Source organism: Tachysurus fulvidraco, chromosome 1 (genome assembly GCF_022655615.1).
Source record: "Tachysurus fulvidraco isolate hzauxx_2018 chromosome 1, HZAU_PFXX_2.0, whole genome shotgun sequence".
Taxonomy (NCBI): domain Eukaryota; kingdom Metazoa; phylum Chordata; class Actinopteri; order Siluriformes; family Bagridae; genus Tachysurus; species Tachysurus fulvidraco.
In genome coordinates this window covers 43,416,143-43,437,753 of record NC_062518.1, presented here as the reverse complement: position 1 = coordinate 43,437,753, position 21,611 = coordinate 43,416,143, and the positions used below count along the sequence as shown (strand labels likewise).

Genomic DNA, 21,611 nt, shown 5'->3' with positions numbered 1-21,611 from the left:
GCTCATTTTTATTGCTTCCTTTACTGCCCTCTGTCGGTCATAGTTAAGCAGTGCACCTGAGAAATGAAAAGAAGATTACTGTCCACAAAACGAATTCCTGGATTCTTTATAATACAAACATTAGACTTTATCTTTCCTGGTTGCTGTGAAAGTGATCAATGCTCCACTGCCCATGATTTTGTTTTATATAACTTAATATAACGAAACCATTTATATACTGTATCTAACTAATACTTTGGGAAATAAACACGTTCACTTTAAAACATTAAATGACTGAAATCTGATCTAATGTGATTGTAAGTAAATCTTTATGAATAATAATCTTCATATAAATGACATTCAGTAGTTTTCAGTAGGTGTTAAAATGTTTGTTTTCGCAATGTATTCTGGTAATTGGAGAATAAATAAATAAATAAATAAATAAATAAATAAATAAATAAATAAATAAATAAAAAAAAGGCAGAGGCTTTCCTGAGAGTATGAGCAAAAATTTTAATGTATTAAACTTTGTACCTCCCCGTTTTTATTTATTTATTTGTTTGTTTGTTTGTTTGTTTGTTTGATGTCTTCTTTCACCTTGTTATCACATACTTTTATTAGACCTAAGATTATTATAATTATTGTTTAGTTACAAATAATAAAAAAGGTTATTTGTTTAGTTACAAATAATAAAAAAGTTTATTTGTTTAGTTACAAATAATAAAAAAAAGTGACTATTCTAAAAACTAAAATAAAAAATAAATAAAAAATAAAAAATAATTAAAAAGATGTGGCTATTAATAGTGCACTAAAAGCTACAGGATGTTTTTTGAAAGTAATTTTAAGATTAAAACTCAGAAGTCAGAGCATGTTAAGACTTAAATTACTTTAATGTACCTGTAAAAATGTTTCTTGATCATCATTCACACACATACACAATATGGACAAATTACATGTTTTGTGGTGTTTAAAAAAGAAGAAGAAGAAGAAGAAGAAGAAGAAGAAGAAGAAGAAGAAGAAGAAGAAGAAGAAGAAGAAGAAGAAGAAGAAGAAGAAGTAGAAGAAGAAGAAGAATGCAGAATGCAGCTTAACAGAAGATGTGTACATGTCGACACCTCGACCTCACAGACAATTTATTCAGGGATCAATTCAGTAACTCAGGTGTTTTTCTAACCTTGGCCAAATAATCCAAATTCTTATTCATTAAAAGAAAGAAAAGATGATATTAATTACTGCTGGAGTTGAAAAGATAGAATAGAATGTCAGATGAATGTAGTTACAAACACTCCTCATCAGATTTAATGCATCATCATATAAAGTAGAAGAGATTAGACCGTGTCTCAGTGTTATGGGATTAATGGGCTGTTACAGTACAGTAAATCAAGTAACTTCTTTATACAGTGTAGCACAGAGAAAAGGTCATACAGATAAAAAAATATGTACAGCAACACTGCAAGTTATCATGCATCCTTTAAATAATATTACCTAATGCTGAATGTTAGCTCTCACGCTTCGCTCATTATACTGTATAGAAACTAGATATAAAAATAGATTTTTCACTGTTGTCTGAATTTGCTATTCCATGCTTAAGCACATAATACTACACCATAACACACAGTGAAACACTCCTCTGGTACTTCCAGTCACAATTCTGTCATTTATTTCTCATTTTCATGATAGTGTTTTAAATAACATTTATTCCACTATACAGCTAGGCTGAATTCTAATCTGTTACTGTTTCTATAGCAACAACTCATTCATTCACTGGGAATTGTACAAGAATAAACAAATTACAAAAAAAAAATCTTGTTATTTATCAAGAAAAAAAAACAAAAAGGAAATCGCTGGCATGATTACATACGTTAACTTTAAGGACACTTTTCAGTCTCAGGTGTCAGTGCTTCACAGCAGTCTGTGGTTAAGCTGTACCTTTACGTTTAGGAAGGTTTTGTTAATTTTTTAATTTCCTACCATATCTTTATGTAATAAATAGTTGTCATTTACTATGTTCCTATAAAAGCCCACACCAAAATGTTTTATTTTTTACTTATTCAGTGTACAGTGGTGCTTTACATGTTTATACAAATGCAGAAGCCGATAATTATGATTATTATTATTATTCTAATCATTGTATTTCCTATTAAAAGATCCAAAATAATTATTTATGGAGTTTTTTAGGTTACGAATCAGTTCACTATTGAGCTATGTGATTAATTAACTCCAATGATAATGATGTTAACAATAATAATATGTGACTGTAGTTACCAAAAATGGCACAAATTTCTGCAACAATTGACCCAAACAGCATAAGGTAGGTAGTTTAACAAGTAATGTCCAGTAATAAAAAGCACAGCAGGCTTGGTCCGGATGGCCTCAGCTAGCAGAAACAAAGCCAGATCTACAATAAAGCAGAATAAAGCTGATCAATCTCATGATATGCATTAACTTGATGATATAAGCTAGGTTAGCTACTGTAGCTAACTAATTAAAACAGTAGGTCACTTACATTAGCTCTCAGGTGGAGGAACACATGAGTTTCGACGTGAATGACACATGTTCTTCTGTAATGCCAGTGAGAAAGTGATTAAAAACAAGTTCAACTAGTTCACAGCGTATCCAGTGTTTCAGTGGGCAGTTCTTCACCATCATGTGTGCGAAAGGAAAGATCATACCTTACCTTTTTGTACAGGTGTTGATGGAGCAAGGGGTCTGACAGCCAAGGATGCTTCAGAGCTTCACTTGCACCTATTCTCCAACTGCAAATACACAGCATCCATAAATTAGCACTGTGAGATAGATGTGGATGAATTGTGGAGTAGATTAATTGATGAATGAAAGAATAAATAATTAGAGGGCTTGAAGGATGTATGTTTGTATGTATGTATGTATGTATGTATGTATGTATGTATGTATGTATGTATGTATGTATGTATGTATGTGTGTGTATGTATGTATGTATGTATGTATGTATGTATGTATGTATGTGTGTGTGTGTGTGTGTATGTATGTATGAATGGATGGATGGATGGATGGATGGATGGATGGATAGATAGATAGATAGATAGATAGATAGATAGATAGATAGATAGATAGATAGATAGATAGATAGATAGATAGATAGATAGATAGATGGATAGATAGAAGGATGATAAAAAGATCATTGCATGCATGGATGGTCGGTTGGTTGGATGGATGGAAAGTTTATTTGGTGCATGGATGGATGGTTGGATGGATGGATGGATGGATGGATGGATGGATGGATGGATGGATGGATGGATGGATGGCTGGATGGATGGATGGATGGATGGATGGATGAAAAGATCATTGGGTGCATAAGTGGGTGGATGGACAGACCTTTTATTGTAGACAAGCAGTTTGGAAATGAATTCCTTGGCCTCATCTGAAATGCCTAAGAACTCGCTTTCCTCAAAGTTCCAGTGGCAGGCCAGGATGTTGTTCAGTGTCTCGTTATCATCATCACCAAGAAACGGAGATAAACCACTCAGGCTGATCAAGAAAAAAAAAGTGAGCACTGTGCTAGTCAAGCAAACAACAACAAATAAATTCCAATCTTTCTATCAAAATGATGCTAGTTGTTTTCAGTATAGCATTAAACTCTATAGTGAACTCCTTGGTGAACCTGAGGACTCTTACAGCATGTAGACGATGACTCCGAGGCTCCACATGTCTGTGTTGAAGGACACAAAGTCATAGTTGATCACCTCTGGGGCAAGAAACTCTGGTGTGCCAAAATTCACCCGTAACTTCTCCCGAGGTACGTATCTATTGAGAAATGGAAGCAGAAGGAGTAATGACTAGTCTGGAAATGCTAAATCATTCAACTCATATAGTATATAATAAAGGAACACTATCATTAACATACTTTCTTGCAAGTCCAAAGTCAATGATCTTGATTTTGTTTGTCACTCTGCTAACACACAGGATATTCTCAGGCTAGAGAAAAAGACACAGATGTCGTCACAACACAGCTTGAATTATGGCAGTTATCGCATTATTATTATTCACATTACATGAACTACTTCGATTGCTACATGCCCTTTAGTTTAGCTAGCAAGATAAACACTTCCAGAAACAAGCAAATAAAGTCATGGCATTTTTTTCTAATCATTGTTTTGTAGTCATGTAAAATTAGCTTCTTCTTAGCTTCTTACTAAGAGTGCCTTATTTTATGCAATAATTTATCAGTTCACTTCAGCTTCAGTGTAGCTACATATTTTAACTTAGCAGCTTTCAGTATAAATGCTAAATGTTATTTTAAATCATGAGCACCTTATAATGTGACAAACATTATTATTATTATTATTATTATTATTATTATTATTATTATTATTATTATTATTATTATTATTATTATTATGAAGTTAATTCTTAGTGAAATGTGTTGTTACCTTCAGGTCCAGGTGGATGATGTACATTTTGTGCATATAGCGCAGACCCTCACAGATCTGTCTGACAAACATGACTGTGTCCAGCTCTGTCAGTGTGTAGTTCTCATCTATAATCCTGTCGAAGAGCTCACCACCGTTCACACTGTCAACAAGAAACATGGAGGATTGTGTTGGATTTATATTTAAATGGATACAAAACAGAACTAACTCATTCTTATACTTTATTCTTAGTATATCGATCTACATTTTAGTTAATATTAATATTTTTACGTTTTTAATTTTTTAATTAATTCAGAATAATTAATGTCTACAGTGTTCAAAATTTTAAAAACTAATTGTTTTAAAAAAGATCATTCTTCTTCGTCTTCTTCTTCTTCTTCTTCTTCTTCTTATTCTTCTTCTTCTTCTTCTTCTTATTATTATTATTATTATTATTATTATTATTATTATTATTATTATATTATTTTACATATCTGATACATATGCAATATGCTTCTGGTAATTAAATCTAATTAAATTAAAGCATTAATAAAATACACACATAAACAACAACACAAACAGTGCACAGATTTTCACTAGTACTTAATGCTGCACTGCAGTACATTGTTGAAAGTGAAATAGTTGTATTAAAGGTGAGATTTGTCATTTCTGTCACCCTCTACTGTCGGAGAGGTGAACTGCAATTACAAAAGAAAAATTGCCAGGTCTTTCTTTTTTGTCATGTAATTAAAGTGTTTGAACTGAGCAGTTTTGTTCTGAGTGGGTGGGGGGAGGCTAATTTCTGGGTCAGAAAAATGTAAAACAGAATCCTGAATAAATTAATTTGCTTCAATTAATCTGAAAATCCTAAAACAATGAATCAGAACTGATACAGGCTAATAATCCAAATCTTTAAATATAATTATATATGTTAATATTATAGATATTATAGCAATAGAAACGTTTAATATAGCACCTTAAAGAGCAACTCTATTAATGTCTAAATATTAATCCCAGTCCAGAAAGGTCTTTCATAGAAGCAGGACATAACTACATTGTTGTGCGTTTTCTTCTTTTTTACCCTGTCCTCACTAGCCTTACTGTAGAAAAGATATAAATCTCTGAGTGTTGCCTACTATTCGAGGACGAGGATGATGTCGTTCCTGGATTCATAGGCAGCATAGAGCTGGATGAGATTGGCATGGTCCAGTTGGTTCATGACCTGAATCTCGTTTTTCACCACATCCTACCAAAATAAGCAGAAACACATTGCGTTTCTGTCAAAACCAAAACTATAGCTAACAGCATATGGGCACTTCTAGTCCATTTTAATAAAGAGTCCTCAAATGTTTGAGTTAGCTATAATTAAAGCTCATTAAACATAACCCACGGGTTATTTCTGTTATTTAAGTTTTGTTGTGTTTGGAGGTGTTTCTATACCTTTTCCTTTAAACTCCGTGCTTTTATGATCTTAGCGGCCAGAGTGAGTCCAGAGGAATTTTCAATACATTTGTGCACCTGACCAAAACGGCCGCTGTAAGACCAAAAAAGAAAAGAAAAATGACCACAAATTAACAAGAAATTACATTTCCTTCATGAAAGAGACCACAGCAAATCTTGGGGTAGTAACGATGAGATGGAGAGGGGGAGGGGGTAGTGAAACAGCTACTCTGGTGGTGCCAATCAATCTACAATCTTTTTTGGTGGCTGCAGTGTGTGCTTCATTTTATTTATTTATTTCATGAACTATTGTGAATTTTCATTATATATTCAAATTCATACTAGGGGTGGCCACAGGGGTGGCCACAGTTTATACCCCTTGGGGGCGCCCCTGCAGTGAACACTCATTATCGCGTACTGATGGTGTTTTTCCAAGCTACTCTGCTGAAAGCAAAATCTCTTTGAAGTACTAGATTAACGCTTACTGATTAGCTTCCAGCTGGTGAAAGAGTCCAGTTTCACATACCCAGAAAGCCCTGGGTAAAAATAACTGCCCCTGACTCTAGAGCTATGAATCGAGCGAGAAGAGAGCAGAGCTCAGCAGTGGAAGGTTGCGCAAAACCCTCCCTGTGAGGATTAAATGGACTCTGCTGCCCACTTTCCGCACTCTTCACACCATTTCTTACATTCTGTTCTCTGCTCTTAGCTATTGTAGCTTCTCAGTGCCAAATATGGAGGAAAGAGAATGAAAATGGAAAAGCGTACCCTCCGAGGATCTCCTGGTGGTTGATGGTGTAGAAGTTGCTGATCTGGTTGGGTTTGGCTGAAACCACACGGTGGTTGAATGGAGCTGGTGGTGGAGGGGTGCAATCTGAAGCAAAGACGGGGGGGGGGGGGCATCAAGTTAATATGCATTAATCTTTAATGGATGTAAAGTAAATCTGATGCTTCGCTGTTGTTTCCTGGAGTTTATTTAAAAACTGTCGAGAATTCTAGATGTTTTTATATGTAATTATACAAATCTGCTATGATTTAACTGAATTTGAATACATCTTTAGAAATCATGCAGCGTGTAAATAGTAACCATAATGAAGGTTTTTCTTCCTAATGTGATTTTAATTATTTGTGTCCCTCAAATATAACAGATATATTAAATAGAAGCTCTTCCCAAGCCTCACCAATGAAGAACTGCTCGCACTCGCCGTCGTCAAATTGTTTCTCTTCCGTTTTCTTCATTTTGCTGAAATCTAAATGGATTTCGACTCCGTCTGCTTTGAAAACGCCGCACAGATCTTGAGGATCATGCATTTGATTTTCATTTTCTTTCATTTCCTCGCTGTCTTTTTCGCAGGTCTGCAGTTCAAGGCTCTTTACCGACTCACACGGCTCGCTGATCGTGGTGACTTCATGCAGAGGTTCAGGTTCACAGCTGAAAGATTCACAAAACTGAAGTGAATTGTTGAGGTGTACAGCATAAGGAACAGACCTCATATGTCAGGAATATTTTTGGTAAAACTTAACATTTTTGGTAAAACTTCAAGAAATTGTAAAAAAAAATTAACTGGTCTAAATGAGAAATGTTTGTGACTATTGTTATTTGGAAAAAAGCATTAAGCTGTATCTAGAAAACTGAATCAGTCAAGTTAGACTCATATATTAGTCTTGTAGATTTGATAGGAATGCTCTCCAATATCACTTTTCAGCTAAATCTCATCTTAGCATAAATTAAAATCTAAGTTTTGTTAAATTTTGATAATATTCCTAATAATATGGTGAAATTGGGTACCTCTGTGGTGCCACAGCATTCTCCACCTCCATAACAACGACCGGGGAAACTTCTTCCTCTTTGATCTCCTCTTCAATTACCTCTTTGACCTCCTCCTCTTCGGATTTTTTAATCGTCTCATCCACTTTAACCTGTATATCTTCGGTTTTCGGTTCCTCCACTTTCTCCTCCTCTTCTTTTAACTCCGGAGAGACGACTCTTTCCTGGACGTCTGGTAAAAGCTCCTCTTGTTCGACTGCAGGATCTTCAGCTTTATCCAGGATGAAATCCAGAAGGTTTTGGCTGGGAGGTTCCTCAGCCTCTGACCCTGTGGATGAAATGGAGCGCTCAGCATTCTCTTTGTTCAGCTTCTGAACTTCCTCCAGGAGCAGGGCCTGCTTCTTCACAGAGGCCGAGTCTGTGTGGAACAGAAAAGATACTGCCATTTAACTGCGTACTCTCATAGAGCACATTCACCCCTAAGGAATATCTAGAATATTCTACAAGCAACAGGAAGTTGAAAAAGTATATAAATACTAACTAATTTTAAAGTATATTAATAAATCAATCAATTAAAATGGGTGCTATTTAACCCCGTTGTGTTTTTGCTAATTCTATGCTTAGTTTCAACCCTATTGATCATTTTAGAGTAAAAAAAAATGAAAGGAAAGCAGTGAAATATTGTTGTGCTTGCTGTGGATGCATGTTTTCCATGTCAGGAGAAACAATGACTAAATGGCATCTCAATCATAGTAGTTATCCACTCAGCTTTCATACCTGTAGTGTCTGGGGGCTTATTTGTCTTCTGCACCTTAAGCCCCTTAAGGGTCACGTGACTTTTCTCCTTCCCGTCTTTAAACTTGTGATCCTTCAGCTTCATCGTTGGAGCAAAAAACAAGAAAACCAAGAATTAACAGGTAGGTAAAGAAATAAACTAAATAAAAGAATTAATGCCTTAAAGTGTATCACACTCTTCCTCATTCTATGCTTATTCATCCGGCATAGAATGGTAGTTTATAACTCATGCTTCCTGTCACTACCAGCAAAACTCAATAAAGAAAAACTTTAAATAATAATAATACACACTTTTGAAGGCAATGATATGGATGAGTGAAGAAATTTGAAGGACTTCTTTGAGGAAAGGAAATTCTTTGGTCCATGAAGCTTTAGCTTATGAGTAGCTTCCAGGCTGCTGGGCTCAAATGCCACGGTTAAAGCTTCTGTCCTTTTATTACGTTTATTAGAGGTAGTTTTCTGTTACAGACACGACACAGATGGAATGGAACAGCACAGGGAATGATGAATGTTAACATGAGGTAATGTTAATGGGTTTACATAGGACAAAGATACAGATGAATAAATACAGAGGCTAGTAAATGGTAGAAATGTAAAATGGCATGGTGGATGAAATGAAAGGATGGATTACATTGGGTTGATCTTAGGAAGAGTGAATAAAACAATATACAACATAGAGGATGAGACATTTAGGATAGATTTTGGTTCATTGGAACTGCTAAATGCAATGTATGAGTTAGAAAGGTTATACTTAAATCATGGTCTGTGGAACAACTCAGATTTTTTCTTCTGAGCTGTGTGTACAATCTAGTCCAATTCTTTCAGAAAGGTACGACTGCAATCCATCCAAAAAAAAAAAAAAAGCACTTAAGACTCTATATATGTCCATACGGATGCAAAAGCTCCCAGAAGGCCCTCGTGGCACACTGTGCTTAAAAGAGAGTGGGAATGCTTCCAAATGTTATTAAGTAAGCTGGTATGATTGACCTTTTCTTTGCAAGTGTATGTTAAATGTATTAATAGGTTATTATTCTGTAAAATAATATAGGTTTTGCATCAGTATGAAAACCATTTTACATTTACAGCATTTAATAGACACCCTTATCCAGAGCAGCTTACACTTTATCTCATTTTCATACAACTGGTAGATGTAGGAATCGAACTTACAACCTTCCGATTGGTAGCCCAACACCTTAACCATTAGGCTACCACATCCGTACCACATTTTGCTACAATCCAGTATATGTTACTGCAACTAAGGTCACTGTGTGATACAGGAACCCTAGATCATAAGGGGTAGTGCTCATAACCACACCTGGGATCATTTGATTTCTCACTGGGGTCAGTTTATGTATTTAGATTGATGTGAGTTTAAAATGATACTGGGATTTTAGACTAGTTCTCTATTTTGATAGAGAATTCAGCAAGCAAGAATGGACAAGTTTCTCCATCCATCTACCAATGCTAATGGCTCGACAACATCGGGTGACGCTTGTTCAGTGGATGAAAAGACATCGAGAAAACGAATACAAAAAAAATGTAGGGATGGTCATGGCTTGTGTCATGGAAAACCCACCAACGGTCTATGATCCTAGATCAGTTCTCTTACTCAATAGTTTAGGGTAAAATTCTGCACTGGAACGTGATCGTGGTCCAAATTCAACCACCCGCACCATTTCAGTTTGGCAACATGACACAGTGGTTGGATCTGATCTCACCAGGTCTGAGCTGACTTTTGACTTCTGGCAGCCAAACTCAAATGCCTCCATGGCTATCATTCCATGACCAAACACTGGTTTGCTATCTAGAGAGTAAGACACTGACACAAGCACTGAAGTCAACCTGCATTCCTAATTACTTGAATCATTCCCACCATTCTCCTCCTAGCAGGGTGTTGGGAATCAATTTAGGTGCTTGTTATCTAGCAGTGCTCTTAATCCTACTAGGTCTCATAATATGCAAAACATATACAATGCATAATGTTAATTAAAGCAAGATAACCATAGTGATAGTGGGGAGATATTTCAGATTCCCTATCAAATCCTACATGGCATGCAAGGGGGGATGTGGTAGCTCAGTGGTTAAGGTGTTGGGCTGCTGATCGGAAAGTCATGGATTCGAACCCTAGGTCCACCAAGCTGCCGCTGCTGGGCCCCTGAGCAAGGCCCTTAACCCTCAGTTGCTCAGTTGTAAGTCACTCTGGATAAGGGTGTCTGTAATGCATTTACAGTGAGTATGTATAAACAGCAACCAATGTTGTGCCTCTACAGTATGTGGCTAGAACAAGAATGCTGCTGTTCATAAGACATGCAACAACTTAATCCAGGCAGTAGGGTAGTAACATATTTTATTACATTTGGAGAAGTTACCCAGTAATACCCATTATTGTAGAATATTTACTATGACAATACTGAACATCTTTAACAAATATGAATAGCTGCTGCATATGGTTCATCAGGTTAGAAAATCTCATTCAAGGATCAGATGGCTTGACTGGAAAATGTAGGGTATAAATGTTGCTCAAGAAATGTTAAGGATGTATGGCAGGGTCAGCGTCATGGTTGGCTCGATACACTGTCGTGTCCCAGGCAATAAAAACACTATGTTCTAGGCCAGAGCTGTAGAATTACATGTGCTGGAATGGGAACTGTGTCTGGAGTAAAAATGTGAGTGGTTCGGAGTTGAAAAAACACTGTGTCAAGTCTGTGGCAGAGTTTGCTTCATACAGTATCTGACTCACCTTGCTGGGTACAGTTTCACATGAGGCCTGTCTCTTAGTACCATGTTTGCTATCCTGAGTCTTGCCCCCTGAGGATAACATTGCTTTGCTTTTGCGTGCTGCTGGCCCCTTGAACATGAGTTCTGTGATTTTGGAAGTCTTGACGGTTTCCCCAATGAAGCTGACCACCTGTTGGATGCTCATCACAAGCCTCTCCATGCCTTCCAGCTTCTTGGTCTGCTGCTCGGAACGCTCATTTACAGCTGTCATGATGTTGTTCATTTCTAGGCACATTTCTTTCATCTCGCCCCCAATGCCACGGGCTGGTCCCTTCGTGTGGCTTGTTGGAGGTGTCTCTTCCTTGTCTACTTTCAGAGTTTCCATGTCTCGTTCTATGCCAACGAGTTCCTCTGACATGCTGTCCAGGCGGCTGAGGACTTTTTCCTGGATGCTAATGAGCGTGTCCATTTTGCTGCTTAGAGTCTCGATCCTGACCTGGATTACATCAAATCCAGGACTCATTTCCACAGAAGTCATGGTGGCAGATAAAACAAATGGTGACCAGAGGGAATCCGCTGTATTGCAAAACAATTTTGCCAACGTCCAGAAAGGTGGTATAAATAATTAATACAAAAATAAAAATTAATAAAAAATAGAAATAATCAATCCAGAAATAACAAATACCTCAGAAGATGAAAAAAAGGTTTTCCCCTGCTTTAAGTAAATCCGTTAAAGAACTACAAAGTAGCAAGTCCTACAATAACAAGTGTGCCCTTCTTTCTGTACACCTCTATTTGGCACTTCTGCAACTCTCTCTACTAAAGATAGTTTTAAGAAAAGAATGAACCTGCCTCCCTAAATGTAACTGCACAGGAGGTGGGGGTCCTGTGTCAACAGGGGCCTCAGAGGCGAGTGGTGGATCAGGAAGAGTAGCGTGACATCTGAGACTTTTTCAAATTCTGAAATCGAGCAGATGCTCCAGTCGACACCGGCTGCCAGGTGTCAAAAGGTTTCTGTGTATACACACCAGATATACGCACATGCATGTAAATGGAAAGACTTTTTTCCACTTCGGTGTTCAATCTCAGCTTACAGATCGGAAAAAAATGGTTAATTTAAGACATCTGAGGGTCTTATGTCTAGAGTTTTGTAAAACACCACAAAGAGAAATAAACATGAAAGATCTAAAGAGATGTTTGTACTTTTATTATATATGAATACATTATAATAATTATATTATTTAATAGAATTGCAGTGATTATATCATGCTTTGATCAAGTGACGTGACATACGGCTAAGTATGGTGACCCATACTCAGAATTCGTTCTCTGCGTTTAACCCATCCAAAGTGCACACACACACACACAGCAGTAAACACACACACACCATGAACACACACCCGGAGCAGTGGATGCGTAAGGAATCCGTAGAAATACTAATGTATTGTTCATGTTCATACGATCGTATGAGTTCTAAAATGCTAACTCTGTCCCCTGACCTTAACCATAACCTTAAACTTGGCATACAAACTGAATCATGCAAGTTGTTTCGACTTTGCACCATTGTTGTCAAGGCGTTTACACGAACGTTTCTAAATTCATAGGAGGATTTTATTTATTTGCAGCCTGGTTGTCCGTTTCGTATTATCACCCAACAGAAACGCCCTCACTCACTCATTGACAGGATGCAGGTGGCACACTATGTCTCTGCATGTAACCGTGGCCCCTCGACTGTAACCTGAGCAAAATGACAGCCGTGATTTATTTGGTGTTGCTTTCCTGGCAAATACATTCACTCAGTCAAATCCTCTGAAGAAGCTTACTCATTCACAGTTAAGACAGTTACAGATCAATTTTAACTTAGAGGATGAAATATGAATCTGTTCTCTGTAGCTTTACCTTTAAACCTAGCACAACCTGCATTGGCAGTGCTTTCAGACATGGGCATGCAAATCAGCACATTGGTGAATTGTTCATGACGTGATATTCCTCATAGCCAAAATTCATCAATCTGACTCTGTTTATTTTAACTTTGCCAAAACAGAAAAAAAAGCTAACATTGCCAAAAATGAATATGAGCTTGTGCCAGGGTACACTCTCAGCTTCCACACATTCTTAGCCACTTACATTTTTTTTGGACCCCTTTACAGCATGCCATGAAACATACTTGACAAGCAGTGGCACGGTCAGCAAGCTGAGCCAAGGCCACCAAAAATAGCCTGACTCTTGGCTCATTTCAGGACCCGTGTCCAGCTCTGTACTTATAACCCCAGGAGCACAGCACAGTGCTCATTTACTATCACCTTACAATAAAAACAAACTTGTCAGAGCTTTTCATCTGAAATCATCTTGCTTCAATAAGAAGGAAAGTCCAGAAAACATGAGCAAAAATTTGAAATGTTAGCTTTTGAAATAATAGAAATTATTTGCCTGAAACTTTTTTTGTCAACACTTTAAATCACAGATGCTATTTAGTTGCTACAAGCAATGCTATATTTTCAGAACCAGAACATTTAATTCTGTTCTAGGTGTAGACAAGTGACGCCGAGAGTGCCATGATGAATGAGATCAAATAGAGGCCTCGCTGACGGGGTAGGACTGTTGCACCTGTCCTCAGGCGTTAACAGATGACTGAGTGGAAGCGGCGAGTGTTGAGGTCGTTGTGTGCTGTATATACCAGTTTATGAACTCTATACAGTAGCAGCATTAATACTGTTAAAATTGAAATGGTGATACTGTTGGTGAAAAAGAGGAAGAAAAACAAATCACACTCACGTGCCGTATGGAGTATTTATAGATAGATGGTTTGGACTCAGCTTTAGCTAGCTAGCTAGCTAGCTAGCTAGCTAGCTAGCTAGCTAGATAGATAGATAGATAGATAGATAGATAGATAGATAGATAGACGAAATGCAGTTTGGCATCTACCAGAAGTGCAAAATTTAGCAGTCGTGCAAAAGTGCAGATAAATATCTAGCATATTTACAGCAGGTGGTATATATGAAAGCATATACAGTGAATAAATATAAAGGCTATAACAGTGCAGAGATGTGTGGACATCATTAAGAATTACAGAATTACAGAAATGGTTCTAAGGCTATGGCATTGAAGAGGAATGTGCAGAGTGAAAGGTTACAAGATTACAAGATTATGGCATTTAAGTTAGCAAGCTGAATAAACAGTCTACAATATAATCTATAAGAAATGTATTCTTTTAAAAGATGGTTATAGGTTTTTACATAACTTTGAATTAGTATTAATTCATTGTGGATGACATTCTGATTGTGACAATTATACAACCATTAACGTATTACTTTAACAAGTAAATGGTTGTAATTTATCATTTTATACTTAACACCAGCACATAACATGAAAGGTAGAGCTAAAACTTTGGAGAATTTTGGGAAGCTCTGAGACAAACCAAAGACCCTTTTGCCGCATTACCGTCATCCACAAACTCAATTTCCCAGCAAACACCACAACCTTCAAAAATGACTCCCCTGACCAATGCCTGTATCTGTGCCAGATTCAGATTCTGGCTCTGTTTCTGGACCGTTTGCCTGATTTTTATGATCATAAACGATCTTTAACCTTCACTTGCACTGAGACACTCTTTAAATAATGATTTTTATTTTCTTAAAAATTATAAATATAATGAATCTAAAAATAAATGATAATAAAAAATAGTACATAATATAAATATAATATATGTTTAGATCATTTTAAAAAAAGAGCTAAAAATGTTTTTTGTTTGTTTGTTTTTCTAAAATATGTTAAATTTGTTTTTTTTTTAAATATGTTTTTTCAGTCTGAATCAATGTTTTGGTTTAGTTTAAAACTGAATAATATTGAATTAAACAAACCAAAAAAAACATAAAAACATGTTAGCTGAGGGTCATGTAGGGCTGAAAACATACACTTCAATTCATTTTATTTACTGTACTGGACCGATATACAGCATCAATAAATGTAAGCTTAGAAACCACAAATCATAAATGGACAGAAAAAACACACCTTTAAAAAATGTTTAATTCTGGATTTATTGTTTCAAATATTTTTGTATTCCATCAGTTCATTACAACAATAAACAAAGTGTATGTTTGTTCGCTTCCTGCTTGACTTCAAATCACTTTCACAGAAATCAAACCTCAATTGAAAAAAATTCTCACTCAGATGTTCTCAGACTGCACAAAACCAGCGTGATATCCACAGCATGTTCTCACCTGCTGTATGAACCACACTGAAGGGTTTGATTTTAAATGGACTGTGGATATGAAAGCACCCTCTGAGGCCTGAGTAAGCTGATGTGGGCTGAATATTCATGTTGGTATGTTTGGGACACCACAGACTTCACACCTGCGATTAGTGTGACGCGACGGAAAACACATAAGCTCCCGTTGCCAGGAAATGAAACAGGACCGGGTTGCTCAGGAGGGGTGCATGACATTTCAGGACAATAAAAGCAAGGTGCCGAGATGTCTTCTGAGGTGATTTCTGCAAAAACAATTCCGCTTCGAATGTACAGTGAAACTGGAACTTCACGAGTATAAGAATAGTGATGAAGCACTCCATGCTGACTGTCTCTCAGTATGCCAAGTCAGAGTGCCAAGAACTGGTACAGTATGGCAGTGTAGCAGAGAGAGTGAGAAAGGTGAAGAGAGGTGAAGAATGGCATGCAGCACACACCTTTGGACCAGACATAAAGTACTCTGACAGAAACATAACCCACGATACTCTCCCAGCCATCCACAAAGACAGAGTGTATGACCCTTCCAAGGAGAACTAAAAACGAGGTCATGGAGGGAGGGCTGCCCCTGGGTTTTCTGACGCTGTGCTCTGGAACCCCTTCATTACTGGCTCTGATCTCCAGAGCACAAATTGTTCTTTTGGCACCGCTGCCAAGTTGTAGTGTGTAAATGGATATGCTCTGAAGGCCTATCATTGGCAGAGCAAGCATACTCCAAGCTAGTGCTTTGACCCAGGGGAACATAAACACAGTCCAGTGGAAAATATCTGTGCAGGTATCCAGCAGGAATCCAGTGTTCGGCATCACCACATGGTGATGTCGATATAATCAAAGCAGAACAATCAGAGGAACACAGAGTTATGTTATAAATATAACTGATTGTATTAGAATTTGCAAATGGACTGTATTTGCATATTAAAACTAAATCCTGCACATAATATTTAATCATTATTTTGGCCTAGTCATCACAAAACATTCATATATCTACATCAAGGTGCCCAGAGCTAGAAACATCTCAGCTTTCAACTCCTCACGGTTAGACACACAAGCACCAATGGAGAAAGTATAAGTAAGGAAAAGGTCACATGATGCGATCCTTATTCGGCTTTCAGTAAAACAGCAAGCACACCCTGTCCAGGGACATTAAGGGCAAAATCCCCAGTGCTGAATTAATACCAGTCTAGTAGGGATTAAAACCAAAGGAAATAAGACACGTCTGATGCCGACTAATGTCTCACTTTCCCAAAAATAACACTGCTCATGAATGCAGAAGAATATGAAGGCTTTAAACTCACTGATGTCTCCATCATAAAAAAAGTAGGTGCTTAAAATGTTTTGCATAAAACAGATGGACATTATCAGGTGATATGTATATATCAAACCTGGTGTCTGGTCACTCAGTACTGTACATCTTGCATACCACTTTAAATATTTTGCTGTTTGTTTGTTTTTTTTTTAGTTTGTGCCAAACCTATTGGCAGTATTTTAGTGATTGATGATATTGGTGGTGACATGATATTTGTGTGCTGCACTGAGAAAACTCTATAATATCTGACAAATCCTTTGGCAACTAAACTTAAATAAATTGCAAACACATTTTGCCCGGGGAAAAAAGAAATGTACTTATTCACCAATAAATCTTGCCTTAATCTCCATGTAAAAGTCACTACAGTGAGTCTATGTAAACACTTCTGCATGATTTACACTTACACAGTCAAGCTTTTATTAAAGTGTTGGATGATGACGTGTCTGTTCGGTTTAATTTGAAACCAGATCCGAAATTAGATCAGATTTTTTTCACTTCCTTGTGCTGAATTTGACTTGTGAGTGAGATACATGCAGGAGACAAACATATTTCATCACAGGAAGCTCTACAAATCTACTGGGTAATATTCTATACATGTTCCTTCATAGCAGCCATGATTTGTTAGTCCCAATTTTTTTCAAGAGATATAATATTTCCTCTCACTTATATTAGTTGATGTAAACAGTGAACATCCGCCGAGATGTTGGAGGTAATAGGACAAGACCTTTAGGGCACAATCACACAAAAAACCTACAGTACCTGTATTTTATTAAGCCATGTCTAAATGTGAACAGCAGAGGGAGCTGTAAGACCATCCAGAGAGAGAGGGGGAGAGAGAGAGAGAGAGAGAGAGAGAGAGAGAGAGAGAGAGAGAGAGAGAGAGAGAGAGAGAGAGAGAGAGACTTTTTCCCTTCCCGTAATGCATAATGACATGCAGATAATGATGCAGAAAATTTTAAGTTGTGTAACATGTTGCCATACATCATGGATTATGTGTTAACACCCATGAATAATGGGAACATTACATGATTCTATATGATCTAAATCTTTCGATTAACTCTGTGTGTTTAGTTTATTTTTATTTATTTATTTATTTATTTATTTATTTATTTATTTATTTATTTATTTATTGACGAGGATGTACAGAACAAAGAGCTGATATTCGCCTCAAAACATTTACACTGCAACTCTGTAGCTTGGCTCTAAGTCATATCCATACATCAACAGCAGATGATGCACAGACCATCAGAGACAAAGCAAAACAGGAATCACATTTATATTGAAAAAGGTCATAATGAAGTATCATGTAAAACATTTATTTTCAGTGTAAACAGACTATATAGAGAAATGCCCATCTCAGACCACGGTTGAAATCACAGAGATCACACTTCTGATGTTTGATGTGAATATTCAGTGAAACTCATCACTTGTATCTGCATGATTTTATGCATCTCTTTCACTGCTGAAACATGATTTGCTAATATGTGGCTATTGAGGGTTTATAGTACCTGCTGTTATGGTCATTGTATAGAAAAGCCATAGCATATACTGTTCAGACAGGATTAAAATAACCCAGTGATCATTATATTTCTCCCTGTTAACTCCAGATGTAAAACTGATCCTGTCTGAATAGGGCTTTTGGGAATGTACAGTAAAGATCATCATAAGAGATGTCTAGGCATAGCACAGCCCTTTACAAGGCCCAGTATTTAGATTTAGGTTTATTCACTTGTCTGCTCTGATGCATTAAGGGTAAATGGTGTTGCATTAGAAGCCAATATTACACAGCATTACAGTGCTATGATTCGACCCCAAACATTTAACCACTGAGTCACCACTGAGTCCTGTGCATCTACAGTATAGCAGAAACCTACGCAAGTGAGGAAACACTTTAAAATCCCTGTCATTGTCCTCATCAGTGGCTCACAGATTACAGGACAGTCCCTGAGCACCTGTAAATAACCATCAGCATAGCTTTTCATCCCCTACTTAAAAAGATCCTCTATATAATTCTTATGAGCTTGTCACTGTCCAGCCCGGTTATAAATAACGGCTCTAAAGCCAGAGCAGAAATACACGTGTTAACTTAGAGTGTGAAAAAAATATGTGTATAAGTCTATGTGTATATGTGTATGTGTATATTTTAAAGTGTGTGTGTGTGTCTGTGTGTGTGTGTGTGTGTGTGTGTGTGTGTGTGTGTGTGTGTGTGTGTGAGAGAGAGAGAGAGAGAGAGAGAGAGAGAGAGAGAGAGAGAGAGAGAGAGAGAGAGAGAGAGAGACGTGAGCTTAAATGTCAAGGGCACACACTCAACAATGTAAAGGCTTCATCAGTCTTGATCTCATAATGTAATAAAAAAAGACAACAAAATCCAGGATGCTCTCAGCCAGAGTCATTATTCAGGTGTAATAATAAAATCTGCTGAAGCGGAGTAAAATCCACAATCTCTCTCACTTCTCACCTCTGATCTAGTTAACTCTTTGTGTTGTTTTACACGTTCATTATTATGCTCCTCCTTAAGAGAGAATGGTAAGAGTGTTTTTATAGTTCTAGATAAAAAAACATACTAAAAACATGTCAAGTGTAGAAGCATCCTAATATTATATCTGGAATTCCTGCCAATATCAGAGTTGCCCAAATTATCAGCCATTTTGTCTTCTTGTGAGAATTTGGTCCAGAAGCTGAGAAAACATTTCAGTGACTGATGCGTAAATCCTGGCAGCAGCAAAGGTGAGTTCTTTGTACTAAATGTTCTGGCTTCTGATCTGTTTAGCCGAGCCAACGATGTGGTTAGAGTCACAAGCCAAAAGGAGACTGTTTCCAAATACAGCTGTGATTATTTCAATTATTTTTTTTCCTATATATATAGCAGATATTTTTATATGAGGTGTACTATGTGATTATAGTGAAGACAATTGTATTTACATGACAGGAAACTGGTCAGTGTTTGGTCGTTTTAATGACTGGATGGTAAAGAAAAAAAATAATGTTTTATATTCCTAGTGCCTTGTTCAAGCAGAAGTTCATTTCATCTTAGTTGATCTCTTTGATGGAGAATACTGTATATAGATTTAGAAATGATTAATTGTCAGCTGCCTATGAAGATATAGCGAGTCAATCAGTCTAGCGAGTCGCTACATAAATGCGAACAATCATCTACTTACAGAAATGTTACTGAACCTCACACTTTTGTCTGGGTTGAATAACACATTTTTAATCGGTTGATTTTAAGCGTAAGATTATGTGGCACATCTGCCATCCGAGTCGTTAAGTGAGTTATTATAGTAAAGATAATGCCATGAACCTGGGATTTGCCTCCAAATCCAGGGTAGAAGAAATCTTATGCCTCAAAGTCTAAATGCCCATAGTGCACCTTGTCTTTTAAGGAGGGTGGTTTTCAGTGTGGTTTAGACACATCCACAATGCATTAATAGCAAAACAGACACATTAATGATGTTTGATTTATTAAAAAGTATAGACTAAAGATTGAGATTCCCTATCTTAGTATACAGAGCTGTATTAAACAGAAAAAAGCTCACTAAACCAGAGAATGTACCCATCTTACCATTCTGTGCTTGTCAACATGCTGTAAAATCTTAAAGCCTGTTTAGCAGGTGCTGACAGGCTAGCTTCCCCTCACTAACGCTCTCTCTATGACTGCAATGAACAGAAGTGACGGAAAAGGCACTGTCAGTGACGTACACCTGCATTGCAGAGACATGTGATGGTTGTAGCACAATGATGGTCATGCCACAAGCACCTACGAGCCTCACATTGTTTCCAGAGTAGAAGACCAATACAGGAGGATTGACTTCACTGTTAGTTGGATAACGTTAACCTGATGTCTTACGTAACATTTTAAAGATCTTTACCACAAAACAGAAATAGCTCCTCTGCCTTAATAAACATTTTACCTTTCACCCTAACACTGTATAACAGCTCTGCATGACAGATTTCTTCCTCTGTTATAACCTTACACAGAATGTAAGTGGTTGAAGAAAACACCTTCATATTTTAGAAGCTTATGGACAAGCATGTTGGAGAGCAGAAATGGGCTTAATATCACCATTTACTTTGAATAGCAAAACAAATTTGTGTGAAATAAATATTTTCCCTATGAAAATACTGCCCCAGGTATTGTAGGTAAAAAAAGAATTACTTATGAAAAGCTACAAATTCCCGAGTGTCCAGGTTCACTGAGTGTCTATGTATCTAACACCATTGTGGAGCGAGATGTGACAGATGTTCAATGCTGAACATGGACATAAGAAAAACAGGAGGAAATTCAATTATTTGGCCTCTGGAGAAAAGAGTTAAGTAACCATGGCTCAGGTCAAAGCCTGTACAGACAGACAGACAGACCGACATACAGACCGACAGACAGACCGACCAACAGATAGACTGACCGACAGACAGACATACAGACAGACAGACAGACAGACATACAGACAGACAGACAGACATACATACAGACAGACAGACACACAGACACACAGACAGACTGACATACAGACAGACCGACCGACAGACAGACAGACAGACAGACAGACAGACCGACAGACAGTCAGACAGACAGACCGACCAACAGACAGACATACATACAGACAGACAGACATACAGACAGACCGACAGACCGACATACATACATACAGACAGACCGACCAACCAACAGACAGACCAACCGACGGACAGACATAGAGATAGACAGACATACATACAGACAGACAGACAGACAGACATACAGACAGACAGACCGAGAGACAGACAGTCAGACAGACAGACAGACAGACAGAAAGACATACAGACAGACAGATAGACAGACATACATACAGACAGACCAACCGACCGACAGACAGACAGAAAGACATACAGATAGACAGACAGACAGACAGACAGACAGACAGACAGACAGACATACATACATACATACTACATACAGACAGACCAACCGACCGACAGACAGACAGACAGACAGACAGA

At 37.3% G+C, this 21,611-nt stretch overlaps 1 protein-coding gene across 5 annotated transcripts in view; it reads right to left on the bottom strand.

Annotated features, from left to right (window-relative positions):
* Positions 1–955: 955 nt before the first annotated feature.
* mylk4a (myosin light chain kinase family, member 4a) overlaps positions 956–21,611 on the bottom strand; it is a 32,541-nt gene continuing 11,885 nt past the window's right edge. Inside the window, exons 1-16 of one of the 5 annotated variants that reach the window (XM_047799897.1) lie at positions 11,771–11,998; positions 11,108–11,661; positions 8,659–8,826; positions 8,350–8,446; positions 7,594–7,990; positions 6,986–7,236; positions 6,573–6,678; positions 5,808–5,901; positions 5,504–5,613; positions 4,389–4,530; positions 3,863–3,933; positions 3,634–3,762; positions 3,334–3,486; positions 2,657–2,735; positions 2,486–2,540; positions 956–2,377 (exon numbers count right to left, since the gene is read on the bottom strand). In XM_047799897.1, the coding sequence (XP_047655853.1) occupies positions 2,487–2,540; positions 2,657–2,735; positions 3,334–3,486; positions 3,634–3,762; positions 3,863–3,933; positions 4,389–4,530; positions 5,504–5,613; positions 5,808–5,901; positions 6,573–6,678; positions 6,986–7,236; positions 7,594–7,990; positions 8,350–8,446; positions 8,659–8,826; positions 11,108–11,623 (2,367 nt within the window). In that variant the 5' untranslated portion in view covers positions 11,624–11,661; positions 11,771–11,998 and the 3' untranslated portion in view covers positions 956–2,377; position 2,486. Of the gene's footprint in view, positions 2,378–2,485; positions 2,541–2,656; positions 2,736–3,333; positions 3,487–3,633; positions 3,763–3,862; positions 3,934–4,388; positions 4,531–5,503; positions 5,614–5,807; positions 5,902–6,572; positions 6,679–6,985; positions 7,237–7,593; positions 7,991–8,349; positions 8,447–8,658; positions 8,827–11,107; positions 11,999–21,611 lie in introns of those variants that run through there. The other 4 variants (XM_027176979.2, XM_047799976.1, XM_047799946.1 and 1 more) reach the window with 4 other exon arrangements.